Here is an 18,347-nt window from a genome sequence, read left to right on the forward strand (position 1 = left end):
AAACAAACAAATCGGCTGAAGTTCATTTATTGGAGCTCAGCAATGCCTCTTAGGGTTCTTAAGCTCCCTCGTCCTCTCGGGCTCCTCCTTGGCAGCCCCGAGCCCCGGCCGCGCCCCGCTCCCGGCGGAGCGACCTGCTCGCGCCTGCGGGAGGAGTGATGGGGACGGGGGCGCAACCCAGATCCCGGGTTCCCAAAAGTAGGTCGCTGCTCCTTCTGCAGTCCTTGCTCTGGGGAGCAACCTGCTCGTTCGAGCAGGGGTTTTCTCTGAGACTTGGGTTTCTTACCCCTCATCCTTCGCCTTTCCTTATCCTAGAAGGAAAGGAGAGGGATGTCCTCCTCCCTCGCAGCGGGTTTGGTTAATTTTCTTGGAAGACAAACCACTGACCCAGATGCAACGCTGACAGAGTCGCTTGGGGGATAAAAGAAAAAAACAAACACCACGCACAACGGCAACAACAAAAAAAGCAGCGCTCCTCTCAGCTATCACCGCTTTATCACCTGCACATGCCTGAAGGAGGCTCTTTCCTCCGCTACGGGAAAAAAAATCAGCTTAGGAAAGCAAAGTTTGAACAGCGAATTCCTGTTATTTCAAAACGCCCCATGTGACAGGATATTTCCTTATCATTTGGAGCGCAGAGTTTTCCCCTGATCCACCAGCCCTTCACAAGTGCGGAGGACCTGCCCGGCGGGACGCCCTCTCCTCTGAGCCGCGGGGCGCCACGGGCGGAGCCGCGGCCATGGCTCCCTCCCTGCTCCTGCTTCTCCTCGGGCTTCTCCCCCGGGTTTTTCCGCTGCTGGGTAAGTGCCCGCAGGGGCTGTGCGGGGTGAGGCGAGCCGAAAAATGAGGGGTCACGGCAGGCACAGAGCCGAGCCTGACCTGGGGCTTACGGGGGGCGTGGGGAAAGAGCGCAGGTGAAGCCCAGGACCATTTTAACCCTCACTGCGGCGGGCGCGCTGATGGAGGCGGCTTCCCGCATCCAGAGGTGCCCGGTGGGCAAAGCTGCCCGGCAGGGCGGACTTTTGGGTACCCATGGTGCTGTGGGTGCCGAACAGGGCTGTCACTGGCGCTGCCTCAGTTTCCCCCACTGCTCTGCTAGGTCCCCGATTGATTTAATACCATCACCCAGCTTTCCCTCAGAGACCTGCTCACGCAGAGGTTTGCGGACGTGCCTGGTACTGGGGCTCTGCCTGCCCTCCTCTTTGATGGGCCCTGCTTTTGGCAGATGGCTTTCGTGGGGGGATTTCAAGGTAGCTGAGGTGCTGGTATGGATAGAGGTGTGGAAACGGGGAAGTTGTGTTGCCCGGTGATACCTGGAGTTTGTACCCACTTGCTCTGAGACTTACCATGATTTCCAGCTCACAACTGTTTTTCAGTGAAAGTTTTTCACCTGACCTTCCTGAAAACCTCTCAGCATCCTCTGCTCTCTAGATTAAGATCTACTGATGCAAAACTTCACAACTCTGCCTCGTAACCTTTCTTCATTTATGTAATTAGCAACAATCAGTTTAGGCTGACTGGTAAGCAAGAGTCTGTAGAGAAGACAGTCATCCTACCTGCTTGCTGCCTCCTTGCTCCCTCCTCTTTTGCTCCTGACTTTTGGGGTGCTCTTCTGGTGCTCTCCGTTAGTGTTTAACACTGGCAGCACTTCACTGGCTTCACGGGTTACTTCTTTATTTACACTCACATAATCTGTAATGGTTTGCAAGTGCTGCAGAGTGTGGAGCCAGTTTGGCACACTGGAAATCTCTACTGTGGAAATGACACTGTCTGGTGAGATTCTGAAGTGCTTGGCACAATTCTTAAGATACAATTTGGGGCCAGAGATGGATAAAGAAAAATGAAAACCTGTGAGAAAAATTCTACTGGGATCTACTTGGGACGTTTGAGGGAAAAGATGCTGGATCTCCCTGAATGGCTGGTTGTGGTAATGGTGAAGTTGTTTCCCAAGCCTGGCATGTTCTTATGCATTTTAAAGAACTTCCTTCCAGCTGTAACTTTCAAAATATGAATTACTGTTAGAAATAGGCTTAATTCAAAGTACTAACACTGTGGTACTCGTGAGCACACTGTGGTGGACCTTAAAGTGTTCCACCCACGGTTCATCTGTAGTGAAGAGCAGCACCTGTTACAGAGCTCTGTAACAAGTGTTGCTACAGAACAGTGAAACACAGCTAATGGTGATATGTGTAATTCTCAGCCCATTTTACAGATATGGCTCATCATGTTGGCAAGAGTGTTATCAAGTGTTTACAGAGAGGAGTTGGCAGGGCAGAGGAAGTGCTGCACAAATACCTGGCTTGTTTCTCCTAGACTATCTAAATACTCACATGGATACTGTTGTATGGGAATCCCCTTTCGGTGACCAAGAAAGCAGAACAAACAGAAATAAAACTGTAAACTGGAGCAATACAGGACTAAGTTACAAGTCTGCTCGATGGCCATGGACTAGAGAGGAGCAATACTGAGGGAAATGAAATCCTGCAATCACAGCCTCAGCCACACTTGCTCCAGCATCCTGCTACCTCCTGTTCTCCTGTTTTGGTGTCGACTTCTTTTCTATGCCTGCTTGGCTGTGTTGGCCTTTAGCTGCTTACATACGTACTACACCCTGCACTGGGAATGTGCAGTGGGGCCCTTGTATAAGCAGGTGTGTTGGGTGTACACACTTCTAAAGCTTTGTAAAAGGCACTGTCAGAATAGTAGAGAGCCTAAGTTTTGTCCCCCTCTCCATCCCCACTGGCCAGACCTCTTTGTTCAGATTTTTAATTTTGTTTCTGAAGTCGGAACTCTGCACCCTTTCATTGCTGGATGCAGCAATCCAGTATCTTAGGGATACCTTTTTCATGTGCATAGCATGTTCTCTTTAACACCACAAGAACCAGTAAATAAGCAATGTTATTTTAGGCCACAAATACAATTTTAGCAGTTTGAAAAATCTGGTAGTGTTTTCTACACATGTGAAATTGTCTGACATCTCTTTTATCCAGAAGCTTTAAACACTATTTCAGGAAAAGAGGAGTTGCAAGCACTGCATATATCAGTTTACAATAACATTGTGCTAAATGCTAGTAGAAAAGCAGAATAAAAAGAAGTTGTCACCAGCAGTGATAATTATACATTTCCTTGTATTGTCTGTGAGTAAAACAGATTGGCAAAAGACAACAATTTCTGCCTCCAGTGCTCATCAGTTTTACATTACTTCCCAGTGAGTTGGAAGCCAAAGGACAAGAGAAGGAAGCTGAACTATAGATGAGATAAGTCTAGGTCAGCTCTTTTTCTGAGAGAGAGGTTATTTGTTCCCAGGTTGTTCTTCTGCAGAAAAGTATGATAATTTCCACATTAGAGACTCAGCAGAGAAGGGAAATTTTTCTGTGGTTAACCTGTTTTCCCCTTAAATATTTCTCCTTTATAGAATTTGTTTAGTTTGGTAATAATACACTAAAATAAATAGTGTTTTAATTAGCTTGAATCCCCAGAGTGAGATAAATTAATGTTTCTCCTTCCTAGCTCATAGCCCAGTTAAAATATAGTTTTAAAATGTTGTGCATCCCGTTACCTTATATGAAAGAACATGATTAAGTTACTGTGCTAAAATGCATCTCAGGTGGATCAGAGAGGAGAATTTTCAGTCTTTCAGCAAGGTCAGCTCAGAAATATTACACTTCATAGCACATCCAAGTGTAAAAACACTAAAAACTTTTCAAGTGGCTACAATTTTGAAATCAACCTTGAATACGTAAAAATGCATGCTGAGAATCACTGTTTACTAAGAGGGAAAAATAACTTGGGAAGCTATGAAGAGCTTTGTATATTTTCATAAGTCATGAAGAGGCATACCTTGTGATGGCAAGTCCCACTGCTGTTAGTATTTCATTCATATTGAAGAGATGGAAGAAAAAGTCACCGATGACTGAAGTGAAAAATAAATATGCTCTACAAGTAGCTTGTGTATAAAGCTTAAAAACATATCCTTCCCCTCAGTTAATACTTTAAAGATTTTAACAGGGCTTTTGAGAGCAGAGCTCCCCACTGCAAGGAAATGGAGCCTGAAGCCCTTAGTGACTATTGTCATCTCCCCATGCCCGGGAGCCAGTGCTGCTGAACAGTTCAGTGTCAGGATCTGCTCTCTACGGTGTCCGTTCTCCCTCTTTTCAGTAACTCCCATGGGTGCAGCTTGGATTAATACCATGAGTGTGTTTTCTCTCTTCAGTTTAACCCGTGCTTTAAACCGAAAGGAGACACTAATCTACACCTCTGCTGCCTTGGGCTTTTGTGTATAGATGCTTTCACTGACACAAAATAGTTGAAATGTCCTCACATCTGAACTAGTTGCATTGTAGAGCCACTTTACCAGGTGTACTCCACATCTTCTTTTGCTGAACAGATGATGAGATTTTAAGGGGAGGGTCCAGATTCATATTTCATTTAGATAGTAGGTAAGATTACTTCAACCCAAATGATTCCAGTGTTATTTTTCTTACAGATACTAGCATCTTCTTAATATATAATGAAGATCACAAACGCTGTGTACTGGCTCAAAGTTCTAATTCAGTGACTATGGCTCCTTGCGTTCAAGAAAATGAGTCACAAAAATTCAGGTGGGTCTCAGATCACCAGCTTATGAGCATAGCGTTCAAATTGTGCTTGGGAGTGCCTTCGAAGAAAGACTGGGTTCCGATCACTCTGTATCCTTGTGACAAGGCTAGTGAACTTCAGCGATGGGAATGCAGAAATGAGACTCTCTTTGCAATCCAAGGGGAAGATTTGTTTTTCAACTATGGAAACAAACAGGAAAGGAATATTATGCTGTACAAGGGATCTGGTTTATGGAGTAGGTGGAAAGTCTACGGAACCACAGACGATCTGTGTTCTCGAGGCTATGAAGGTAAAGTTCTGTAAATTCACTTCTGTATTTAAAACTCATTTTTATGTGTAGTTAATTAAAATATTTTTATGTGTAGGAGAATTTCCTTAATCTTATTAATGATCAGTGGGTGTGAATTCAGGTGAAATCAACAATACTCGATTGAGTGTGTGCTTTTTGTTTTTTGAGGGGTTAATTTAGTTTTTTGTCAAACTTGTCAAAGTGCTGATAGATGATTAACCATGCATGGTAGTGATTCATTTGGAGAGAAAAGAAAATTCTATGGTTATTCAAAACGTGTATAACTATTACACAACAGTTGATTATAGCTTTTACTATTTACTGTGTGTGTACAGAAAGATGTAGTGTAAATGTATAGTCTGTTGGTTATATTTTTTTTCCTTTGGGTGCAAATATTAACTATCTGTAAGATATTAGTTAGCTCTTGATATATTCACTTCCAATGTATGTCTTCCTAGGTGTTTGAAGGGAGTCTCAGAGTTGGTGCTAAAATGTTAGATAAAGAAATATGATATTTTAAATAGTTAAATTTGAAAAAGTTGTGTATAATACATCTCTATATATATTCATGATGGGTATCTGGGAATACATTTGACTTCCCATTTAGTATTCTTTGATAAACAGAAATGGTCACAGAGGGAGGTATGGGTGCAGTTTCTGTGGTTTACACCTTGGCTGATTACAGTACTAGTCCTTGGCCAGAAGCCAGAATAGAAGAACCCTAGCAAAGCAAATTATGTGAAAGAAGGCAGGAGGGAGATGTAATAATGTCCTGCTATTTCCTCCTCCTCTGTTTTCTAGCAGCTCTGAGACAGTGACCATAGCATGTCACCTCTCCAAAAGTCCTTGTCAAGTACAATTCCCCCGTATGTCCTTCCGTCAATGCATGTACAGTACATGTGCACACATAAAAAGCTGCTTTAGCTGATGCCATGATGATTTTTTGCCTTTTCTGTATTCTTTGTGCTTTCTGCCTACATTCTTGGACTTGTTTGTTCTGCTAAGAGACTAAACATTCTAGAAGCTTCATAGGTAGGGGTTAGTGTGCCCCAGACCCCAAGGTCCTCCCCAGAACACATTCTGTAAACTAAGATAGAACCACCCAGGGGAAGGTTCCTTGGGGAGGGGGGCTCACTCAAGCCTCTCATTGGGGAATCTTTGATAGATATGCTAATTAATAAAACCTATAATGTTATACCAGATCTTTTGGGGGGTGTGCATTGCGGTGTGCCTTGGGGTGCATTCGACCTGAACGTAGTGCACCTAAGGATCCTTAAAATAAATACCAAGGTAAAATCCCTTTTTCCCTTCTAACCGTGTTTGAGTCTTGATTTTAAGACCAATAAAAGGCATCATAGCCACTTTGTTAAGTTTCATTGAGTCGGGTTTCTGATAAAACAAGAATTATCTTTAGATACAAATATAAAATTTATTTGGGCATAATATATTGGAGTCACTCCATGGTATATATCTTTCAAGTTTACGTGTACATGTTCTTCCACGTCTAAAATGATCAGCAGTTGACTGAGTTATTGACGGAACACTCAACAGTTTTTTGCGCTTTAAAAAATTGCTTAATTGTGTGGATTTTGTACTTTTGATTGTTATGCATGGGAAATTTAGCACAGGAATGTACTTATTTTGGCTCAGTCAGTTGTGGTCACTTGTCTCCCTTAGCAACAAAAATTTGTCTCATTGTGAACAGGGATATTAGCTTAGACCTAGAGTAAGATGATCAATGTCCCATTTCTAGTACAGTTGCTACAGTTGCTTTTGTAATAGGATCATAAAGATGAACCCTTATATATCCCATGCTTATTAATGTTTGTACATTTTTGAATTGTTGTGTCTCCTTAGATACCTACACAGTGAAAGGAAATGACAATGGAGCCCCTTGTGTATTTCCTTTTAAGTTTGGTGGTAAATGGTATGCTGACTGCACAGATGCTGGCAGGTCAGATGGATGGTTCTGGTGTGGAACCACTTCCGACTATGATGTCGACAAGAAGTATGGATTTTGCCCAACAAAATGTAAGCTTTTTCCGTTCATGATTCTGCTGTGCTGTTACTCAGCTGCCTGGAAATATGTCCATAACATGCTTTACAGTTTGAAATGGTTCAGTTTCTGTCTCTGTTTAGCTGGCTTTCCACTTAAGAGCTACCTAAATATCCAAATATAGCACCCAGCATAAAAAACATTGCCCAGTTATTTCTGGGTGAAAGTATGTTAATCATGTGCCGGAATCTCTACCTACACCATTTACTTAAAGAGAAGGTATATTCAATGCAAAGATGTTACATTAGCATAAATAGTACATGCAGAAGGCCAAAAAATAGAAACCTGGAAGCTAGAATACAGTTTAATTGAAAATTAAAGTTACTTTGGAGAATGAGTTGCCTTCTAGACACAAAAGAGCTTTCATAAACTCTTTACTACATTCCAGTGTTTCCCAAATCTGTGTACTGTATTTTAGTTCTGTCTTTTAACTCAGTTAGAAGCATTTGTATTCTAAATTTCCTGGTTTGAGTATACTTGGAGTTTAAAATGCAGTATTATGAATATGCAGAGCTTTATTTAGAAATGTTGATCTTACGTTAAGTAAACGGGAGTTATTTATGCCTGCATGTATTTGAATTCTTCTAAATTTTAATGAATTTACTCTGGGCCTCTGTAAAATACGTATTTAACATTTTGTCTGCAAGCTGCTTCTTCTGTCATGCTGAGAAGGGTAGCACTTCTTCCTCCCTTCTTCTTTATTATTGTGTTTTTGTGTAAAGCTCCAGCTGGCTGCAATCAGAGCTAAGGAGAAAAATATGCCTTTCCTTTGATGTTAAGAAAAGTGTTTGGGTTGATCTTAACTGGTTTGATGACAAAATACTGATGTCCTTGCCTGATTTTCATGAATGTTGCATTCAGTATTTCAGACGAATAAAAACAGCACTTTTTTTTCTCCTATGCCAGTATCATTTTCCAGACAATAAAAACATGTTGGGAATGTCAATCCCATTAATAAAGCACAAGCAAAGTTGACTTAAGAATGCTCTCTGCCTAGTAGTATTTGAGTACAAAAAATAGGAGGCATCATTAAAATTTTGTTTAATTCTTCGGCATAATTCAAGGAAATCCATTCAGATGGCAGTGATTGTGTTTGGAAAAAGCTGCTTTATGCTGATTGCCTGCATGTTTCCTTCCTGATTCTTCAGTACTGGCTATAAAATATTCAAGTTTGGGTCATATATTTTCCATGGTGGAAGAAGTTTTAGTCATCCCTATGAAAAAAAAAGAGTGAGATATGAGAGAGTGATAAGTTAATAAACTTCAGCAACACCTTTAAAAATAGAATGTTTAAGTCTGTGTGTGTAAAAGTTTACTTACTAAGAATAAAGTGTTTGCTGTTTCTTAAACTGTCTGGGGGACCAAGAATGCCAGCATGAAAATATGTGATGCAAACTATTAAAGCTGCTCATACCGGGGCCAGGACCTTCAGTGAAATGGCTGTGGCTGACCCAGTCCCTTTTCATTGTGACCAAATCCACGTCAAGTGTTCTCCAAAATGAAGAGGGCATGAAGCCATACTTGGAACAGTTATTATAATCAACAGAGGTGGAGAAATTTTATCAGTGGTGGCGCCATAATTGTGATTATGACCCTTTATTTGGTGATTTAGAAAGAGATGCTGACACAGTAACAGCAGAAGCTTAAATCTGAGGTTAAATCTTAAGCTTAAATCTCCTTTAGGAAAGGAGCTAAGAAGTGCTGCTGCTACAACAAACAATTTTTAGTAGCCTAGAAAATTCTGCTTCTTTATAGGTTACACCATGACTTTTTGAACTGTGTTCTGCACTTCAGAGAAGGTGTTGGGGAAGCAAACAGGTTGCACAGTGTACGACCATCAGGAGAGTGACTCAGTGTGTACCTATAGCTCTATTCCAGTGGGAAGAAGTCCATGGAGGCCTCTTTCTTGACAGATGAAAGAGCCATAGTTTTAACGAAGGATTCAGAAAGCCTTCTAAGCCATGCATAAAAATGCAGGTGACTAGAACAGAAACAAAAACTGCAGAGAATAAATGCATGGTGCATTCATCTGTGTAGGGATGGAGTTCAGATTTTTATTAATTTTCTACTTCTGTACTAAGGACAGTTGTGATTGAACATTAGTTTAGCTTAGATACTAAAATATATTATTCCAGAAAAGTGATTCATCTTCTTCTTTCCCTGGGGAACTAAGCTTTAAACAACAGCATATAGATTTTCCAAGATCCTGCTCTGAAAAGACATGTGATCTCTTAAAACTCAAGTGTTGTAAAAGCAGATTTTCTGAGATTTAGAAATGAGTTTTATTTTTATGAAAGGCCAAAATTCCACCGGCGAGCACCATATGGAATTCAGCTATAAATTATGAGACTGGGGAACTGAGGTGGAAGGTTGGATGAATGCCCAAGACTTTTTACCTCTTCTTTGTAATAACTGCATGAGATTTATAAACCACTTACTATCAAGTCAGAGCCAATTTTCTTTATTGAATTATAGATTTTACTACTTTTGCAATATTCATTTTACCCCAGCCTTGTGCACAGGAATTTATGGTCTTTTAGAACATAGTATAGCAAAGAAGTTTTGATTCTGATAGTTACAAAATATTTTTGACAGAAGTTGATTTGTGGATAAAGATAATCCGATGAAAGTCCCCATTTTTATTGAAATGTCATTATTTTACAGTAGGTTATATTTGATTTCTTTTAAAAAATAAAGATAATTTGAAAAGAAACACTTCCTATTACCTACAGATAATCAGATTTAATACAGGAAAAAGTGGAACTGTTAAGTGACCTCCTGATATTTTACAGGTACCATGCTTTGTCTTGAGTTTTGCTTATTGTACTGTTTCCCTCTGTTTGCACACTGAGGTTTTCTGAGCGCTCTGAATTCAAAAGAAACCTCTTTCTCTCAATTTTTTCCGAGATGACAACTTGACAAGCTGATAAAGGCTTCAGGAATTTCAGTTGTTTTCTCATTGTTGGCAGACATGCAGCGATTTCTGCTGTGTTCTGCTTTTGTCACACAACTTTATTCCCTTTATGTGATATTTAGCTCAGTGTTGGGACGTCATGTAGGTTCCATTTTTGGCAGATCAAGATCACACTGTTTTCTGTTGCTTGTTGGTGGAGATACAATTGAGATGAGCCAGAAGAGACTGCAGCAGTGTAAAGAGTGTGGTACCTTCTGGGGTAACTTCTAGTGTTGGGTCCTTTTGGATGATGCTTTCACCAACATTGCCTAAAAGTGCCAAGTTCAGGTATTTAGGGAGTTCAGTCAGGCTGTGTGGTGGAGGAGAAAGTCATGCTATGTCAGACACATGCTTAAGAAATCAGGAATTGCAGGGAAGTGTGAGCTGGATGGTGATGATGTCAGCTTTTCATTCAGCACTTGGGTCTGATTACCACCACCACAGTAAGGTAATACATAGCCACTTTACATAGTAACCCAAATTAGTAAGAAAATTTGGGGTTTATCTCAGAAAAAAGGTCAACTTGATATACACCTTAGCTAGCATCACCCTGGAAGTTTTTAGTCTTTTTCTCCACATTCACAAATCAACTATTTTGGCATGTTTTTATCCACTCATTGTTTACCTTAAACAGAAGATTTGTTGTACCAGAGAAAACGGTGACCTTGTTTCATTCCCTGTCTGCTGCCCTGGATCTACTATTACATTAGAGAACCTCAGGATTCCTTTCAAGCCATTTGTCTATAGCAGTGTTCAGGCATTTTGTCGCTTTTGCTATGCAATTTTTTTTTCTATATTTTATCTGGTTTCATGATGAGTTACAGCATTTTCTTTTCTCTCTACAGTTACTGCTAATGATTTCTGGAACATAGATCCTTTAACAAATGTCCAGTACCAGATAAACTCTGAGACAGCTTTGAAATGGCATCAGGCAAGAAAAAGCTGTCAACAGCAGAGGGCAGAGTTATTAAGCATCACAGAATTACATGAACAAACATACCTGACAGGTAGGTTAATATTATCCATCATGTTTTTAAAAAAGCATATTATTGCAACAGTGACACTAATATGGCATGTTCCATCTTAAAGATTTATATTTGTTCAATTCTGGTAGTTAGTAAATTGAAATAGTTATATTGAATGATTCAGCTGCAAGTATAGGACAGATAATATTTATTTTATCGTGATTAAATATTGCCATAAGTTAAGAGTAACATAAAATATACAATTAAGTAGTGCAGGCAACAAAGAATGAATATTGGAATGCAGAAAAATGCAACATAGTTTGTAAACTGAAGATGTAGATACCAAGATTGCATCCTTTTTGCACTCTTTTTGTAGTGTGTATTAGTCAGCAGTTTTGCCTATTTCACTAAAGCCATTGAATCTTCAGTATATCCTACAATATGAGAAGAAAAAGAACTAATAAACAAAATGACTCACAAATGGTCTCAGTTTCAATCTCCTTCAATGTTTTTGGAAGGAGTTTCCAAACTTCTCCTATGAGAAAATTCTTAAATTTGTACTTGAATATATTTACATTCTGCATTGAGAAAGTCCTCTTTATTACCTTCTCAGCCTGTGTACACACATGAAATAGTCCACTAATTCATCTATTAAGTAGATGAGAAAATATTTTGAATATGTTACATCAGCTGAATGATAAAATATTCTATGCTATAAGCTATATGTTGTACTCTAAATTCATAGAATCAGACAATTAGAGAATAGTTTGGGTTGGAAGGAGCATTTAAAAGATCATCTAGTCCAACCTCTCTGCCATGGTATAGGTTATCATGGATTAGACTAGGTTGCTCAAAGTCCCATCAACCTTACCTTGAACACTTCAATGATGAGGATCAACAATTTCTCAGGACAACCTGTTCCAGGGCCTCACCATCAACATTGTAAGAAATGTCTTCATTGTATCCAATCTAAATCTACCCTCTTTCATTTTTAAACTGTTGTCCCTTGTCCTGTCACTACAAGCCCTGGTAAAAAGGCTTCCTCCAAATTTCTTAGAAGTCCTTTTTATTTATTGAAAAGCCATGACAAGGTCTCCCCAGAGCCTTCTCCTCTCCAGGCTGAGCAACCCCAGATCTCTGAGCCATTCTTCACAAGAGGGATGTTCCAGCCCTCTGATGATTTTTCTTTCCTCCTCTGGACTTGATCCATGGCTTTCTTGTACTGGGGACCCCAGAGCTGAATGCAGAACTCCAAGTGGGTCTCACTAGAGCAGGGTTTTGAGGGTCAGAATCCCCTCCCTTGCCCTGCTGGCCACACTGCTTTGAATGCAGCCCAGGACATATTTGGCTTTCTGGGCTGCAAGTGCACGTTACTGGGTCATGTCCAGCTTTTCATTCATGAGCACCCCAAACTCCTTCTCTGCAGGGCTGCTCTCTATCCATTCATCCCCTAGTCCATATTGATACGGTGAATTTCCATGATCCAGGGGCAGGACCTGGTGCTTGGCCTTGTTGGACTTCATGTGGCTGATACGGGCTTACTCCTCAAGCCTGTCAGAGGCCCTCTGGTTGCCATTGTTTCCCTCAAGTGAGTCAAACACACCATTCAGCTGGGTGTCATCTGCAGACTTGCTGAGGGTGCACCCAATCCCACTGTCTATGTGACTGGCGTAGATGTTAAGAATACTGGTCTCAATATAGACCCTAGAGAAACACCACGTGTTACTGGTTTCCATTTGGATTCTAAGCCACTGACTGTAACTCTTTGGATGCAGACACCCAGCCAATTCCTTATCCATCTGGTAGTCTATCAATCAAATCCGTATTTCTCCACTTAAGAGAAATGAGAAATGTATTTTTAATGCTATGAACAATTTGTTCTGTCTAGATTTTTGTTTTCAATTTTAAGATGTGGTCAAAACATAGGTTGTTTTTTTAATGACTGTGACAAAATTATTGTTGAAATTAGCGCTCAAGGGAGCAAACTGTCACTGACACAGAAGTTAGTTATCACTTGATGTGTTTTAATTGCAAACTAATAGATATGGTTGCTAAATGCATGTGAAGATCAGTTTTTCATTATACAACTGTACTGGCAGTACCAGGATTTCCTGTCAGGCTCAGTTCTCAGAACCCTCAACGTGTTTGTCCAGAAGAAGTAATAGAACATGTTAACATGTTGGTGCAAAAGCAGGTATGAGGTTCCAGTCCTTTCCAGTAGTTAACTACCTTTCCTTTTAACTTTGCCATGCTTCAAGTGCTGCCCATCCTTGTGGTGTCAAAGACAACTACAAATTGCAACATCTTGGCATGATGCCTTCAGTAGAAGCAGAAACAAATGTTACACATTGCACAATGATTTTCTGTGAACTATGCAGAAATGCGCTTAAATTTAAAAAATCAGTCATCCAGCTGTGATTCCTTATGCTAATGGCACAGATAGACAATTAATTAGTAGTGACTATGAATAATGTTCAGTAGGACCATATTTCTGATTGCTTTTCAGATCTAGAGGAATAAATTTGAATTGTTTTTTAGAAGACTGACTTATCATTGGCTAAAGAACTGAAATCAGATCAGTCTGAAAAATGCACAAGTAATTCTGTTAAAAAGATGATGTTTGCAATGATTGAATTTTCGTGTATTTTGATAAATGAGAACAGGTTTTTTACACTGTGAAATTAACACTTGTTAATTTTATGGAAGAGAAAATACACACTGGAAAACTATATCTTTCATTTTAGAAAACTGATTTTTGGTTTCGTGACCTTTTCTGCAACTTTATCCATTTAATATTTTATAGTTCTGAAAAAAAAGTTTCATGTTTGTGATCAATGGTAGCAGAGTCATTTTGTTCCCTGTCGTAATACAATTCTCCAAACCTAAAACTAAACTGACCAATGTAACTGTATGTAACTTACCAATGACCTGTTTTGCAGGTTTAGCTTAACCACCTTAACTAGAACATTAAAAATTGTTAAAACTTTTACTAGGAAAAAGGAGAAGGAGACGGCTCCACTAGAATTCAATCCTCAAGTCTTTAGGAGGTTCTTGCTCTTGCTGTGGGCTTCCAATATCTCTCTGTGTCTCTGTTACCTAGGTCTGACTCGCACACTGAGTTCAGCTCTCTGGTTTGGTCTTAACAGTTTGAATTTCAACAGTGGATGGCAATGGGTTGGTGGTGCTCCTCTTCGGTACTTAAACTGGGTTCCAGGTAAGGTTACATACATTGCTACTCAGTTCAGAAGGCAAAAATTTGGTCATTGTGTAACAGATATCTTTTCTGGCAGTCTATTCTCCTGCAATTATTGAGCTTGTTTTGATGTTGAAAGATTCTGATAGAGATTATAAACACTGTGAGTAATGGCCCTTATGCTAGGGATATACATGGGGCTTAATTTATTATTCATAATGGAAAAGGTAGCCTCAAAATCCATAGGAAAGTTTTAAGTCATCTGTTGACACTTCATTTGCATATCTTCTTAGTTTATTTTATTTCTGAATACAGAAGAAATCAGGTACTGTAGATGTCTTCATTTGTGAGATTAGACTGATCAGTGTTTTTTTGTGGGGGGTGGATTTGTTTGTCTGCTTTGTTTTTTAAAATTTTATTTTATTTTTCTTTTTCCTTTTTTTAAAATTCCTTTCCAATTTGTTTTTTGTTCAATTTTTAAAATTTGTTTAAAGAATAGATTTTCTTTTTCGTGTGGGATTAACCTACTTACAACAGTAACACGTATGAAACCAAACATTTGAGGCTAGTCTATTTTGATGGAAGCCCAGCTACTTGACAGCTGTAGCTGCAGTGTTGAGCTCTGGTACCATCATTAAAAAGCCTGTTTCTATGCCATCTGTGCACATGGTGACGGGCTGTATCTCTGGTTGACTATACAGAGTGCCTGTGTAAAGGTCTCTTTTCTCAGGATCCTTGCCTTGTTCCTTTGCACTGGCTATTCAGGAAGCTTTTGGAGACTGATTTAAAGTAGATGTCTGCAGTGTAAATGCTCTTTATCTTCACTGAGAATTTCAGATGTATTTAATGACCAGTAACCACACCTGCATGCTCCAGCGTATCACCCAGGGCCTCCCTTGTGTAGATAAGCCCAAAAGCATGTTTTAGGTGGACAAACTTCTTAAGTAGTAAACCCTGAAGAGTGAATTGAACTACTTTATGAACAGCTCTCCAGTGGAGTGAGCACACAGGCAAACAGATGAACTGCAAGTTGCTGTGAAGGTATTTATAGATCTGTCATCCGAGTGCACTGATGAGAATCTGGATGCAAGAAGGAGTGGGGGAAACACAGTTGTGAGATGGAGCCAAAGCAGCCAGAGGAGCTGTTCATGGTTGTTAAAACTGCAGACAACTCTCAGTTGTACTGTAAAGAATTAGATGGGTTTTGATCTAACAAAAATGGGCTGCATTTATCTTTAACTCATTATGTTCCTTAATTTCATTCAAAGGTACTCTTACTCTACTCTTATGTCCATATAACATGTTTTATATTCGTGCTATCTCCTTCATGACTTTATGTTGGTCAGCCTACCTCTGTCTCATCTCCATTACACTGGATGTTCAAGAACTGGCTGCTTTTCTACTGGTACATTTGAAGGGAATTTGTGGAAACTTCATATTTTTCCATTTCACTAGCCCTAAATAAATGACAGAAAAAAATTGGAACTGTTATCAATGTTTAAAAAAAATTATTTTGCTTAGAAATTTTTGAGTTCTAGCTGCCAACAGCTGAACTTCTTTGTGCATTAAAACAATTTAAGATTATATTTTTGAAGTTAGCATATCTATTTCTCCTATGGGAATAAGAGAGAACGTGACTGAAAATATAAGACTGTATTTAATCTAAAGTAATGAAATCATAATGATATAAGAAAATTTCAGTGAACAATCTTGGACACTAAAAATATTCTTTTGTTATGTTTATTCTGTGTAGTACCAATGCTTATATGTAATATAGTGACATATGGTCAGAAATTACAGAAAAAACATGCTAAGTTTAATAACAGTAGGTCAGATCTTGAGAAGTTCACCTGGTTTATTGCAGAAATTTCTTCTGTTCTATAGGTTCTATTTTTCTTCTAGGTGTTTTTGTTAGTGCTAATGCTAATCAACTATATCCAAGAATATCCAAATATCCTGATATCATCGTATTGTTTAGACAAATAGGCAAGAAGTTCACATCAGCAAAATAATTACTTATTATTTTTCTTACACCAAGTACAGAATTTGACTAGCTTACTGAACAGTTTTTTTACCTGAAGACTGTCCTCTGGAGCTTAGACATTCTCTGTTTAGAAGAGGAAAAATCCCAAAGAAAATAAACATATGCGCTCTAATACCTTTCACCAAGACTTTGAACATGTAAAGAGGCTGTTAAACTATGAATTTGTGACTTGTGGCTTCTGTGGAAAAATTATCTCTTAAGGGACTGGACTTCCCCCTTCAGTCTAAAGGACTGTAGAGTACCACAGCTTTCAGTGTGGTAATGCATTTTATGGTTGAAGCATGGACCAGAAGAGAATGTGAGAGCTGGGAGGGTAACCATGTTGTGCTTATACACTGTTGTTGAGGTTTGTGGTGGTGGATTTTTGTTGGTTTTTTTTTTTTTAGGCCATCCTTCTCCAGAACCTGGAAAAATCTGTGGTGCATTAAATCCTAGCAAAGGTGCTAAGTGGGAGAACTGGGAATGTGATAAGAAACTTGGCTATATTTGTAAACGAGGAAATGCTACTTTAGAATCTTTCATTATTCCTACAGGTAGGTTTGGTAATATACCCTCAACAAATCCTAAATGAGCAGTGATTTTTATCTTTAATTGGAATAGGTGTTATTGCACTTGGTAAAACCAAGCAAAGGACACTGCAGACTGTGGTTTGTCCAAGATTCCCTCTAAAAGTGAACAGTGTGTACTTCCTTTTTGCTCTGGCCTCCCTATTTCCTGTGTAATAATCTTTCTTCAATAGTCCTGAGTTCCAAATTGCAAAACTGTGTTCTCTTTTCCAAAACCAAGCAGAATTGTCAGATTCTGATTATAAAATAATAAAACATGAATTTAATGTTTTTAAAATGATGTAATTTTCTGAAGCCCCATGTACACAATTAAACGAATTCACTTCTTCTTCCTGTAATTTTTAGTACTTATGAGTCATTGCAAGTCAGTAGTGGGCTAGAGGAATTTCTAAAAATTATTTTGAATTAGATATTTTAATGTATTTATATGTCTAGAAATATAGAAATATTTATATAGAAATATAGAAATACTTACTTGTATACATAAATAAGCATATACAATTCTTTATTATATTATTTAAATTAGATGTGTAAAGATACTTTTTCAGAGGAAATGTGATTCTGGAACTTGCCTAATGTACATAAGACAGAACAGGGATAAGATTTATTTAGACCTGTTTCCTTATTATCTGTGTATTATAAACACATTGTAACTTATTCCTTTGTTTCATCACTCCTTCTTTCTGTTCTTTCCAAGTCCCTTTCTTTATCCAGGACATACCTGTATCTCCTAAATCCACAAATATTATTTTGTGTAGCTTTAGAAGCAGAACACTAAGCTATTACTAGATTTCCAGTTCATTTATTAATATGCATCACTACTTGCGAAACAGATGTTTTGAAAAATCATTGTTTGATACTTGGCTTAAAAAACAGTTGGTGTTTTTAAATAATTTTTCTGCTTTTGTCAATATAGAATCAATCCTGTTAAAAACACTTAAGACAGAGGATTCTGCCTCATTTGTTTTGCTTTATTGCTAAGAGAAAAAAACCACAAGAATGATCTAGTGTATCATTAATTAGACATTAAAATACATATTAATTAATGAATTTAATTAATTCCTCAGTGTTGAAATCAAGCACATTCATTGCCTTAGCTGAGAAAGATTTCAGTGGGTGTTTAAATCACTTCTTAATTTAAGATGTAAAGATTCGTTAGTATTTTTATACCAGTGATACCCAAATAGTTCCATTTATATATGGGTTGTTTTAGGTTATTCAACTAGCTGCTGCTCAGCTTTCAGGTTTCACACATCAGTTCTGAAACACTGATGCCTATAAATACAGTATCAGTTTAATACTGGCTGCTATATTATTTAGATTTAAATTCAGTTTTTTTGGAGTGGGGGAGTGTGTCTAATGGTCATTACTTTCTTTTGCATTTGGCTTTTGTTACTACCCCCCACCTCCACCCTCCAGTTTACCAGTAATTTGAAGGAAGAGACAGAAGTTTTCAATTAAACAGAAATTGCTGAGGAAACACTGTGACAGATAAACCAGCAATTGGCAGCGGTTCACTTCATAAAATATTTTCCAAAATGTCCCACGGGGGGAAGTAATAAAAGGAGTAAGCGTGGAATCATGCAAGGTGTTAAGTGCCCTCAGCTTCTAAAGGTGTAAGGGAAAACTCGTGGCAGATCATGTTTTCCTGAGTTAAGAAATAAATTACTTGCAAATTCATA

The 18,347-nt window shown here is 38.7% G+C and overlaps 1 protein-coding gene across 2 annotated transcripts in view; it reads left to right on the forward strand.

The window, feature by feature from the left end:
- Nucleotides 1-241: 241 nt before the first annotated feature.
- Nucleotides 242-18,347, forward strand: part of LOC121671610 (macrophage mannose receptor 1-like) — a 58,686-nt gene continuing 40,580 nt past the window's right edge. Inside the window, exons 1-6 of one of the 2 annotated variants that reach the window (XM_042043596.1) lie at nt 242-800; nt 4,487-4,888; nt 6,746-6,919; nt 10,743-10,904; nt 13,963-14,076; nt 16,486-16,632. In XM_042043596.1, the coding sequence (XP_041899530.1) occupies nt 740-800; nt 4,487-4,888; nt 6,746-6,919; nt 10,743-10,904; nt 13,963-14,076; nt 16,486-16,632 (1,060 nt within the window). In that variant the 5' untranslated portion in view covers nt 242-739. Of the gene's footprint in view, nt 801-4,486; nt 4,889-6,745; nt 6,920-10,742; nt 10,905-13,962; nt 14,077-16,485; nt 16,633-18,347 lie in introns of those variants that run through there. The other variant, XM_042043597.1, reaches the window with a different exon arrangement.

This window comes from Corvus kubaryi, unplaced genomic scaffold (genome assembly GCF_017639235.1).
Source record: "Corvus kubaryi isolate FWS band 111438036 unplaced genomic scaffold, C.kubaryi_AGA036_p1.0 37398, whole genome shotgun sequence".
Classification (NCBI taxonomy): Eukaryota; Metazoa; Chordata; class Aves; order Passeriformes; family Corvidae; genus Corvus; species Corvus kubaryi.